The sequence below is a fragment of the Talpa europaea genome (assembly GCF_964194135.1).
Source record: "Talpa europaea genome assembly, chromosome: 8".
Lineage (NCBI taxonomy): Eukaryota > Metazoa > Chordata > Mammalia > Eulipotyphla > Talpidae > Talpa > Talpa europaea.
This window is the reverse complement of record NC_140075.1, coordinates 112,340,600-112,352,992: the sequence shown is the minus strand read 5'-3', so window position 1 is coordinate 112,352,992 and position 12,393 is coordinate 112,340,600. Positions and strand designations below refer to the sequence as shown.

The following is a 12,393-nucleotide window of genomic DNA, read 5'->3' as shown; positions in this document are numbered from 1 at the left end:
GCACCCTACACACCACGGCTCCATCTGGCCTGGCCCCACAGTCACTCGGGTTTGGGATCCTGGCCTGATGTAAGATCACAGGTCAGGGCCTTCCAGGGAGAAATGTGTGTGCAGGGGGTGCATCCTGTAGACACAGGAAGCAGCTATTCATTCTTCAGTTGCTAGAAAAACAGTATTAGCTAGTGCTCTAGTGTTCCCTTCAGTCTTGATGTGTCTAGGCCTTGATTATACTAGGATATCTATTAGGTCTTTTCAATTTAGCTTGATCTGATCTTTGGGAAAAGAACCCATTTTTTTTTTTTTACCTATCTCTCTCCCTGGATAGCAGAGGGCGATGGATAAAATACTTGCTGCTTGTTAATGTCCATGTGTTACACTACTTTAGTGCAAGTAAATGATCTAAAATGTAAAGTTCAAAAAGTTAAGCAACTGGAAAAATATCATGATGAAACTTACCTGGGGGACTCTTCTTTTAAAAGCGTAGGCAGATGTGGCCAGACAGCATTCCTTACCAGCCCTGTGGTGAACACAGCACCGCACCTCCCAGCCAACACTTGCCTTTGGTCATCGACTTACCCACTTAGCTGTCTTCGCGTTGCACAGGAGGAAGCAGCAATCAGATAACATTTTTCTCTCTAGTGGTCATGATTCCGTGAGGTTCAGTGATCAGCACTTTTATTTCCACAGTGAATCACTGAAGCAATAAGTGATTTTTGGCTTTGCAACAAGGAGCATGTTTTACAGCCCTGACTACATACACCCCACTCTGCCCTGACACTATCATGAATAATACTTTTTTGGAGGCCCAGGGATACTCATTTGAATGAATTTATTTACAATACATCCTCACTCCAAAGTTGTCCTTTGTATTATGAATGTTTCCAAATATATGGGAAACCCACTGAAATGTGAGGTTTAGGGCTGCTTTTGCTTTAAACTTTAGTGAAATGTTTAGCCAAGAGAAGTTCTGACTTGGCTGTGCTATGCCCGGGCGACCCAATACAGTTCAGCCTCTTTAAGGGAAAACAGTTTTATAAATATAAACTGGCATTATCACTTGAAAAGGCCCACTGAAATGAGAAGATGAATACAAGAAGAGATCCTCCTTCCTTTCTTAATGGCTCAATTTTTCTCCCTCTGTATTCTGAGCACAGTATTTTAATTTTTTTTTGGGGGGGGCAGGAAAGGTAGCAGCAGAAACAATTCTGTTAGCAAGAAATCAGAAAAAAGCAAAGATTTATTTCTGTGCAAATGTCTTGTGTTGTTTCTGTCACAAGGCCATTTATTTGTTTATATGAAGACTCATCGAATCAAAGATCCACAAAGGCCTAGAATTGGGTGTTTTACCCTCAGTTACTAAGGTCCATGCGTGGGCTTACTGAGGCACAGCACTGATTAAAAGTTTAAATGTTTATTTAAAACAGAAACGCCAAACCACTCCACCCTCAACCTTTCAAACATCTGGCTAACAATAAACTAGTTATTCAGCAACAATGTCAGAGCAGAGGAGTAACTCAGGTTATACTATAACTCAAAAGTAATACTACTGGAAAACTTAAACCACCTAGTACTGCAAAAAGAAGGACAAAATTTAAGGGCATTAGCTACAGAAAACCATTCCATCTACTGCAAGGCTGCCACCTTTGAACTGGTTTCTGTTTGCATAGCTGTTTGGTGGGAGAAAATAAAATGGCTGTCCAGGCACGATTTGGGAAAGTGCAAATTGTCTCTAAGGCACAGAACTTAGATTCTCAGCCAGATTAATAGCAAACCTAGCCTTCCCAAGGGAATATGCTAGAGAACAACTCCCATCTGGAACAAGAGCAGGCTCTCACTCTCATCCCACTGTTTCAGCAACATGCCTGCGCTCCTCAGTCCACAGCAGAAGCAATACTCACGCAGAACACCCACACGGACCCTGCCTCTCAGGCCTGCTGAGATGGTGAGCGCAAGGGACACAGGACTATGAAAGGCCAGTCAGTCCTTAAAAAAATTAAAGTTGCATTTACATGATGAACCAAGTCCCAGTGTTAGGGTTTCTAGCAAACCCCCAAGTCCCCAGAACTTAAAACTTTAATCCAGGGTTTCTGTCGGCCCCTTCCCTTATTTCAAGAAAAGGCTTCAGGGACTACATTAGTACCATGGTACTAGGCTTCCCAGAATCGAGAAAACAATGGGAACATCACACCAACGGCGGTCCCATTGAACAGAGTTGCCCATCCCCAGCCACGGGGTGTCCCCCGTACGGCCTTTACACCAGTTCTAGGGAGATGGCTAGAGCCCCCTGCTCAGGCACTTCCAACATATTAAGCAGATTGCCAAACATGAATCTTTTGGTTTGGAAGAAATGAAAATGAATTAAGCTGTTTGTAAGGGAGGCTGGATGTGAGACTCATCAAAGCAGCTCCTAGGACCCACGATGCTAGAGGAACATCTCCTAAGGCGAGATGAGCGGCTAAGCTTACATCCTGAAGTAAAACGCTCGCCTAGAACTTTGCGACGTCGTCGAGCTCTAGGATACTATTACTCTCTTCGGGAAAGCTAACTTGCCTCTGTCTACAAGGCCACAATGAATATGGGAATAAAAGGGAGCTCTTAGCCAAATTCCTTTTACTTGGCAGGTTCTACTGTTCTGTTAGGCTTCAGGGACTACCAGGGTTTGGTGCTGGCTTCGGGCCACTCAAACAGGAAAGATGATACAGATTCACTGATAAGGCTTCATAAAACATCAAAAGGGGAAAAATACTGACTAGACATACGGAAAGGGAGTGGTTGGGGCTGCTGATGTCAAGATTAGGACCCTAAGAGTCATGAAGGCAGAGGCACAGGCAATTCTCTTATGAGCAGGAGACTCAGTCTCTCTAGGCCTCTTGAAGATACCAAGCAGAGGTAGCTAAAGGAAGACCTCCTCTCCCTCACAATTTTCTCTTAAGGCCATTCCCACTGCCCCACTGACCTCAACTCTCTATGCGACACCTCACTCTGAGAGGCATCTTCCAAAGCTGGGAAATCCACCCGGCATCAGTAGCAACCTGAAACTCCAGCTGTGTGATGCGGAGGGACCTGCCCTTCTTTCTCTATTCCTCACTGAAGAAATTTCAATCAACCCTCAGAGGAAAAGCAATCTAAGCCCACTTTTCCTCCTAAAGCATTGAGCTGCACGAAGGAATTGAACTTTCTGAAAACAAGCCCTAGAGTGACTCCCCAGACATATTTTCCTCAACTCAGGGCTTTGGAGAGAGCTCACAACACCTCACCCCTCTCCAGATGACCCTTGAAGGGCCAGGCTTGGTTCCAGCTCACTCCAGCTTTACACTTTTCCCTCCTCCACCCAGAGGTGCAATGCCTGTTGAACTCCCAAGGCAGCTACCAATTAATGGTGAAAATGATAAATGGGATATAAGCTGCTACCAGCAAAATTAAGGTGAGCATTGTGTTTCCTCTTCAAAGGTGGGATCACCAGATGAGGTACTGCGCTGCTGTTGCTATGGCAGTCACTGAGGACAAAGCCAGGGCCACAGGCCCTTCCATTTTCCAAAACAAAACCACTCCTAGATCCTATCTAAAAGGCAATGCCACTCTCCAAGTGTCCATGGAAAGTGCTTCAGAGCCTCCGCCTTGCGCTCCTTGTCTGCAAGTGAACGAAGCCAGGAAAGCGCTCTCTGCATTCAGTAAGTGTGCTGTGAAGTTCTTTGGATCCCAGTTTCCTGGAGGTTATACAGTCTCAGGAGACTAGAGGCTGGGTCGACAGGAGTCTGTTCCCAGAAGGCACCAGGAATCTGAATCTAAGTCAGGCTTTGGATCCATTTCCATCTCTTCCTTTGCTGTCTGCGTTCCTTTGGAATGCATCCCCACCTGTCCAGATAAAAAAACAGTTGGATATTAACAGCACTGCTACCTACTCACACAGTTTAGGACCAGATTATGAATGCCAACCTCTTAAGATTCCAAGCCACAGTTTAATGAGACGCTCATAATACTATCTTAGCTAAAGTCATACCTTTACACTTGTTGCCGGTGAATGTGACCAGCTATTCTGGTCTTCCCAAGACTGCAGGACTTTCTGGGATGCATAACCATCAGTTTAAAAACTGAGATGGTCCGGGCCTCCCTGGTGGCGCAAGTGGTTAAGTCTCAGCACTGTCAAGCTACCGGCAGCTACTACGACATGAGATCGATTTCCAGTCATGGAGCTGACCCACATAGTGCAGTAGCCCTCTCCTGTCTCAGCAGTGTATTTCAGTAGATCTGCCTGTTCTGCTTCCCACTCTGGTGAATCCTCTTACCCCCCACACCTCTGGCCTACACCCCAGTTCTTCTACTCATAAATACATAAAATAAATCTTAAAAACAAAACCCAAAAACAACTGAGATAGTCCTAGGTAGAAAATTCTGCCTGCTACAGCTGTCAGTCACCCTAGGCTTAACAACAAATGTGTATTATTTTCCCAAGTACTTTGTCCCAAGAAAATAAGACATTGCTTATTTTTAACATATGTGGGACATTCTGTTAAAAAAACTGACCAAGTTTCTTCAAGTCAATGCCACGAGAAAAATATATATAAATATGAATATACATATCAATTTATATACATACATATACACCACCACATATTTTAAATACAGATATATAACCACATATTTTTAACACATACATATATCTGAAATATAAGCATGTTAATAATTGTTGAATTTAGATGACTATATAAGTGTTAACTGAATAATAATGTCTAAAGTTTTTCATATAAGAAGCAAAAGAAAAACAGAGTAACAAAAAAAAAAAAAAAAAAAAAGGAAGTTAGGCAACAAAAATGATTCAACCCAGGTGCCAGAACAAGGCCCAAGGCTTCTGGAATTAATTACAGGAGTTGCATCATAGAAAGGTAAGTACTTGTGAAAGAATAAGTCTATTTCAGTCCTTGGTGTTTTATTTCTGATTCTTCAGGATAGATTTAGAAATTAAATTATTCTTTTCATGTTCGTACCTGTTGCCCTCCTTCTAATTTCTTGTTCAGCTTCTGTAGTTGGGTAAAAATCTGGAGGTTTTCTTGCTGTAGCTTCTGTTGTTCAGCCAGACACTTCAACACCAGACCCTGCAGTCTCTCAACTTCCACCTGCAGCGCGCTGCATGCACAGGTAGGAGTCAACTGTGTTCCCTTCCCAGCACACGTTCCTGCAGGAGTTAGCCGAGGTGGCTAAAGAGAGACAGAGGTCACAGGAAGTTCTGACTAAATGCCACTATGTCCCAATTCCAACTTCCTCTAAGTGCTACTGGACTTCAAAGTAACAAGACAGAACATCTGTACACATGAGGTACATGTAAGAGAAACAGAAAACTGCTGGGATTATAAGAGCACCTGACTAACATAACAAGTTCCCTTAATGTCTCAGTCCCCATTACGTTAAGGTAAAAGAACAATTATCTATTTTGGAGAATTTTATGAACAATTTTAGTTAGCTGATATTTTTCCATTTAAAATGCTGAAATAGGGAAAAGCATAATGTGGTTTGGAGGATACTATGATTCCAAAGGATCAAACAATTTTCATGAATTCAGCAAACACACTTCAGAAGAGACCTGAGACGTGATCAAGTAACAGGACTGCCAAAGCAATTCAAGAAGGCAAAATACTCTGGATTTTTTCCCTTCTTCTAGCATACTTTGTTTATTGCCAGCAAATGATATTCCATATGCCATATACAATCTACTGCCTATTTTTATAAATAAAGTTTTATAGGAAAACAAGAAAGCTCATTCATTCAGTGTTATGGAGGACTGCTTTTTTTTTGCTACAATGTCAGAGTTGAGTAGTTGCAAAAGAGACCTCATGGCAGGCAAAGTCCAAAATAGTTACTTATGGCCCTTTGTAGAAAAAGTTTGATGACCTAATGGTTGACAGCATTATTGAAGTATTTACCACAATTTGATTTCTACCAAGGTCAGCTGTACATGTGATGTTACTCACTTATACTATAAGCATTACTTCGTATGTTTGGTCCTTCCACCGCCCCCCACCCTCCCAATCAGTGTCTTGGAAAAAACTGGATTTGAATTTTGGAATTTCAATTTTGAAATTTTTAAGGCAGGGAGAAAAGATAGACAATCATTAGGTATAGAAAGGTGTTAGCCGGTCAGAAATGTGAAAAGTCAAATATCTTTTCAAGGCAACTCAGCTTAGCCTCGGGCTGAGGACTGAAGCACTACTGAATAGTGTAATGAGCTGATGCAGGCAGCAGGGAGGACAACGGCGCTAGAGGTGGAGATGATATGGCCAGGAGAACTGGGTAGAGCTCACTGCCACTGTTTACTTGGTTGAGGTTCAAAGGCAAAAGCTCAGTTACCCAGGCTCCTCCTGGGGGCTTGTGTTCCAGAGGAGTTTCCGAGGCCACTTTGAGTCCTTGTAGCTCTTCATAGGGCAGAGTGTCTTTCTCAGATTCTGAAAAAGCTGCACTTAAGGGAGATGGGCTGTCAGGCATGGGGATGAATTCTGCATTTTCCAGCTCCTACGTATAAAGAAGAATCTCATCAGTTCTGTTTGAGTCACTTCCTGTCTCCCAAATTACCTTCTCTCTCTCTCTCTCTCTCTCTCTCTCTCTCTCTCTCTCTCTCTCTCTCTCTCTCTCACTATCGTTTTCACTGTTATGACATCAGCACCCTCTAGTGGGGCAGGACAGTTGTGATTACAACATTGCTCATCCCACATGCTCATCCTCAGGAGTATCAGTGATGCAAATTCAAACTCAAATTCAAGAACACCACTTGAAGTACATGGTATGTTTTCCCAACACACTTATTCTAGACAGTGATTTGGGAAGCTCATAGGTTTGGCAGTGAGACTGAGGCTGAAGCTCAGTCTTATCATACGGGGAGCTTTAAACTTATAGTCCTGGGCCTCCCCGGTGGCGCAGCGGTTGAGCGCTGGGTTGCGAAACTGCGCGCGGCCTCTGCGGCGCCGGTTCGATCCGCGGCTGCTCCCCGGCCACCAGAGGAGGGTCCCACATGGCATGCAGACCTCTCCTGCCGCCCGCTGCTCCCCTCAGCAGTGTACTTCGGTCCTTCTGCCTGCTCTGCTCCCCGCTCTGGCTCTGGTGAATTCTCTCACCCTCCCGCGCTTCTGACTGTACCCAGTGCATGTATAAACAAAACAAACAAACAAACAAACCAGCAAACAAATAAATAAAGCATGCCTCTATAAAAAAAAAAAATAAAAAAAAATAAACTTATAGTCCTTTTTATTTTGGTGAAAAACTTAGAATTTCAAACCATAAATGTTCACTGTAAAATATGAGATACAGGGCCTCCTGGTGGTGCAGGGGTTGGAGACAGCTATCCCCAGCCACTGCAGCACAAATTCGAGCCCCCAGTTGGCTAGGGTGCAACAGACCACATGGTGCAACAGACCTCTCCTGTCTCACTCGCTGCTCCCTCAGCAGTGTATTTCAGTGGATCTGTCTGTTCTGCTCCCCACTCTGTCTCTGGTGAATCCTCTCACCCCCCTGTACCACTGGCTTACACCCCTGCTCCTGTATACATAATAAATCTTTTTAAAAAAATGAGACACTGGTAGGCAAAGGGAGGAAAAAAAAAAACCACCAGCAATTCCACAACTTACAGATAACCAGTTAAAATAATCAACATATATTCTTGTAGATATTATTCCATGCATTACATAATTTTTAAAAGAATGGACTTAAACTACAGAAACACTCCATCCTTACCTGAACATCCATATACTATGGCCAGCTTTCTACACAAAGAGACATACTCCAAGATTTTTACTATCAGCACTTCAACTTTCATAAACAATTTCTCTATTGTAATGCATTCCAACTGCCCCAATATCCTACTTCTACAAACCACAGTATAAAATCTATAAGCTTTATTTTCACACACAAGCACTATAAAAACTGTCTTCAAGTGACGTTGCATTAGTTTATATTCACTTATGTATTACAGGTATGAGAACACTTTGTGTCTTGGCAGCAAGAAAAAAGGATTTAATGATCTGGTGATTTTATTTATTTATTTTTTAAAGATTTATTTTATTTATACAAGAGCCAGGGCACAGGCCAGATGCGTGGGAGGGCAAAAGGACTCACCAGAGACAAAGCAGGGAACAGAACTTGCAGACTGGTGAAATACACTGCTGAGGGGAGCAGCTGGCGAGGCAGGAGAGGTCTGCTCGCCATGTGGGTTGTCCCAAGGCCAGTGGGGATTGAACCAGCACTGCAGAGGCTGCGGACAGCTTCACAGTGCTGCGCTCAACTGCCTGCGCCACCACGGAGGCCCTGATTTGGTGATTTCTTTCAGGCAGAAATCAGAAGCCTAGATGCCTGCTACAAAACAGGCATGTGGGACACTAAGAGATCCTGACAGCTCCTTTCTAGTCCTTCAGAAAGACTGCTATATTATCTAAGGTACCTCTACCAAAGGAATTACCTTTCGAAGCCAGCCAGGACAGGAACTGCTGGCCCCACTACTGATCCCTATGGCTTCTGTGGGACTGACTAAGCCTTCCATTCCTCGGTCTGCTTCCATTGTTCCTCGGAAGCCTCCACTTGGATCAGGAGTTTCAGATTCCTGCTGACTGTCTTCCTCTTCTCCACCTCCACCACCGCCACCGCCGCCACCTCCGCCTCCTGGGCCAGAGCTCTGAACCACTGACAGACACACAGCACAGAAATCAAGAGCTTTGCTCCCCAGCAAGGGAGCTTTGCATTCCTATAATCCTACTGAACCCTGGAAGATTCTTAAGTTTCCTTGAAGTGAAATATCAACAGTGTAAGTCAGCTATTTGGGACTAAATTTTGAGTTCTTACAGAGGGGTGTGTACATTAGTATCTTCATAATGATAATTCACTTCTACTTTTCAAATGTGTGGAAAGAGATGGATGTCCCTATGTCCACAGCAGACAACCAATGTTCTAAAGCTTCATGAATAGTCATTCAAGCATAGGGCACCAAATCTAGCACCCACACTTTAAAAGATACATTCAACACTGGCATCCTCCATAGAGGTTCATCTTATAGACAAGGTTCTTTAACACTTGAGCCAAATACCTCTTAAAGTTGCCATATAAACTCAGCATTAACTAACTACCTGTCTGGGCAAACAGGCAAATGGAGAATTCTTCAACAATTAGTTTCATTAAATTTTTTTGGTGACTACAGGTAAGAATTTTTAAAGTATAACAACTGGCTCTTTTATGTTATGCATATTCCAAGTTACCTTAATAAAGACTAACTGATGTGTAATCAGGAAATGAAAGTGAATTTTAAAATAGGCCACAGAAAATGTAACTAAGAAAGTAAATTTTCCAAAGCTAAAATTAACAAGAACTGCATAGCATATTCTAAAATCAAATATAAAAGACTGTGATTCCCCACTATTCTGGCTTGAGGACTGAAAGTGCTACACTGTGATCCTACTGAAGTAGCAGAACTGGAGGTGCCAAAATAAGTTTGGAAGCTTGCTTTGTGTTAAATGGCTTTTAAAAATTGTTATATTTGAGACATATATAGCACTATTTTTAACACATGTGTAAGTTTTGATGCTAACAAAATAAACATACATGAATTTGCCACTTACAGAAGTAGACCTGTTTTTTCCCAATATGGCAGCACTAGGCATATATGGCTATTTGAACTTAAAGAAAATTGAACTAATTTTAAAATTCAGTTCCTCACTCACAGTTGCCACTTGCCAAGGGCTCAAAAGTCACATGTGGCTAGTGGTGTCCATGCTGGACAACAGAGACAGAGAATATTTCTACTGCTACAAGAAAGATCTTTCAGACAGTGCTGAGCAGGACAATAACTTATTGTTCTATCAGCCTCGTGAATTCCTTCCTTCTCTGGCCTCTGACCCAAATGTTAAGCAATATATTCTTTATTTTGCCTGTTTTTGAACTTTTTCAGAAGGTCTACAGTCTGCTGCAACTTGCTTTTAAACACTTCACAATATGGAAATATTTGTAGATGTTGTTCATTTTCATTCCTGTATAAAATTCCACTGGATGATGTTATAACATGCACTCCAAACATGCTTATCTCTATGTCCACAGCAGATTATCAGTATTCTAAAACATTACTGAACAATCACCCATCCATTCAACCAACAAGTATTTAGTGAGCATTTGCCATTTGCAAGGTATTCATCTAGGAAACGTGGACAAAACTGATGAATAAAAAAAAAGACAAAAATCTCTGCCCTGGCGAAGTTTACATTTTCAGGCCAATGACATATGCTTTTAATCTTATGCTTTTCCTTTAAAAACATACTTTCAGCCAAACAAAGCTGTAACAGAATACTGTACTTAGCAAAAAGATATTTTATCATTTGTGACAGATATTAAAACATACAAATAGATGCTGAGCAATGGATTACTAAAAACAACTAACACAAGATATGATACATGTGTGTAGGGGTGTGTGTATATAAATGAAAGTTCAAATCTAGATCAGATTTTCAACTTTTTTTTTGAGGGTTAGTCTGGTTTTATTCTGGGTCTTTATCTGTATTTATTCCACAAAATGTCAAAATCCAGGCTCTGTGACTTCAAAGACTACAGGTTCACTGGCAAATGGAAAACCACAAAGGGATATAGATTCCATTCCATGGTCCAAATGACAGAGAACCATGAAGAAAGCAATCAAATGAAAACTATCAGAGAGCTGTAGGCTGGTTTTTCTAACCACACTGATAGTTTAGCCAACATTTAATTCTAAGGGCCTGTTTGTTCTGAAGGACTATTTCTATAGACCCCCGGGAGTACCAGGGAAGTAAAGGATAGACACAATGAAGTGCAGTAGGGAAAGGGACAAGACATACGTTACAAAACAACACTGGGCAAACCACTTAATTACTTCTGTATGCTTTGTGGCAAAAAGGTGATCTCCCTCTGATTATAAAGAAAGAGTCACAATTTATTGTGAAATATACCTAAATACTGTCCTCTTCTCATGCTTTTCCCCGACTGTAGGAAAACCAGCTGAAAGACCCTTACCTCAGAAAATCACAGGTGCCTGAGATGTTGCTACTTACCAGTTCTGATGGATAAGCTGCTGCTATTGGAACGGATGGTCTTAGAATTCAACACTTTCTCTAAGGAAAAATATTCCATACATAAGCATTTATACAGCCACAGAGAGGGAAAGTGAAAAGCCTATGATAGGAAGTTAATTTAGGAGATAACTGCTAGCCCTGACCCAGGTAACGTTATAATTATTCCTTATTGTTTTAGATATTAATATCATATGTCAAGCCCCACTAGCTATTCTAAGCATACTCATTACATAAAGGTGCAATTCTCCATCTTAGCTGTACTTGGAATTATCTGGGAAACTTTATTTATTTATTTTTATAAAGTCTTTTTTTTTTTTTTTTAATAGAGGCATGTTTTATTTATTTATTTTATTTGTTTGTTTGTTTTTTGTTTATACATGCACTGGGTACAGTCAGAAGCGCGGGAGGGTGAGAGAATTCACCAGAGCCAGAGTGGGGAGCAGAGCAGGCAGAGGGACTGAATGAAGTACACTGCTGAGGGGAGCAGCGGGCGGCAGGAGAGGTCTGCGCGCCATGTGGGATCCTCCGCCGGTGGCCGGGGAGCAGCCGGGGATCGAACCAGCGCCGCAGAGGCCGCGGGCAGCTTCGCAACCCAGCGCTCAACCGCTGCGCCACCGGGGAGGCCCCTAAAGTCTTTTTTTTTTTTAAAGATTTATTTTATACAAGAACTGGGGTACAGGTCAGAGGCACAGGAGGGTGAGAGAATTCACCAGAGACAGAGTGGGGAGCAGAACAGACGGACGGATGGACAGACCAAAGACACTGCTGGGGAAGCAGTGGGCAAGGCAGGAGAGGTCTGCCGCGCCATGTGGGAATCTCCCTGGACGGCTGGGAATCAAACCCGCGCTGCAGAGACTGGACAGCTTCACTGCGTGGCGCTTAACCTGCTGTGTGCCACAGCGGAGGCCCCATCTGGAAAACTTTAAAAAGCAACAACATCGAGGTCCCACCCTCGTGGTGCAAGGGTTAAGATGCAACAACCTGTGAAGCAGTCCACAGCCACTAGAGGTCAAGGATAGGGTCTAGACGATGGGATTTCGAAAACTTCCTTGTCCTCAGGGATTCTAATGCATAGCCAAGGTTGCAAGCCACTGTTCTAAAAAATGGACCTGTTAACCCTCACACTGGCCTTTATAATCTAGTTTATAACAAAGTAATTCCTATATAGAAAGCTGTGATAATTTAGTTTCTTTCTAAAGGTATATGAAATTATCACAGAAGCATGAAAACAGACAAAAAATTAATACATACAGAGTAGAACTAATAAGTCTTATGGTGGGAAGGGCAGAGTGCAGTTATATCAAAAAATGGTCAAGAAGTAGCAGGT

The 12,393-nt window shown here is 42.4% G+C and overlaps 1 protein-coding gene across 1 annotated transcript in view; it reads right to left on the bottom strand.

Annotated features, from left to right (window-relative positions):
- Positions 1-3,732: 3,732 nt before the first annotated feature.
- Positions 3,733-12,393, bottom strand: part of NEK9 (NIMA related kinase 9) — a gene marked incomplete at both ends in the record, with an annotated part of 33,140 nt that continues 24,479 nt past the window's right edge. The window contains 5 exons of the mRNA XM_084241365.1: positions 3,733-3,855; positions 4,986-5,195; positions 6,343-6,504; positions 8,441-8,661; positions 11,046-11,105. Coding sequence (XP_084097491.1) covers positions 3,733-3,855; positions 4,986-5,195; positions 6,343-6,504; positions 8,441-8,661; positions 11,046-11,105 — 776 coding nt within the window. The remainder of the gene's footprint in view (positions 3,856-4,985; positions 5,196-6,342; positions 6,505-8,440; positions 8,662-11,045; positions 11,106-12,393) is intronic.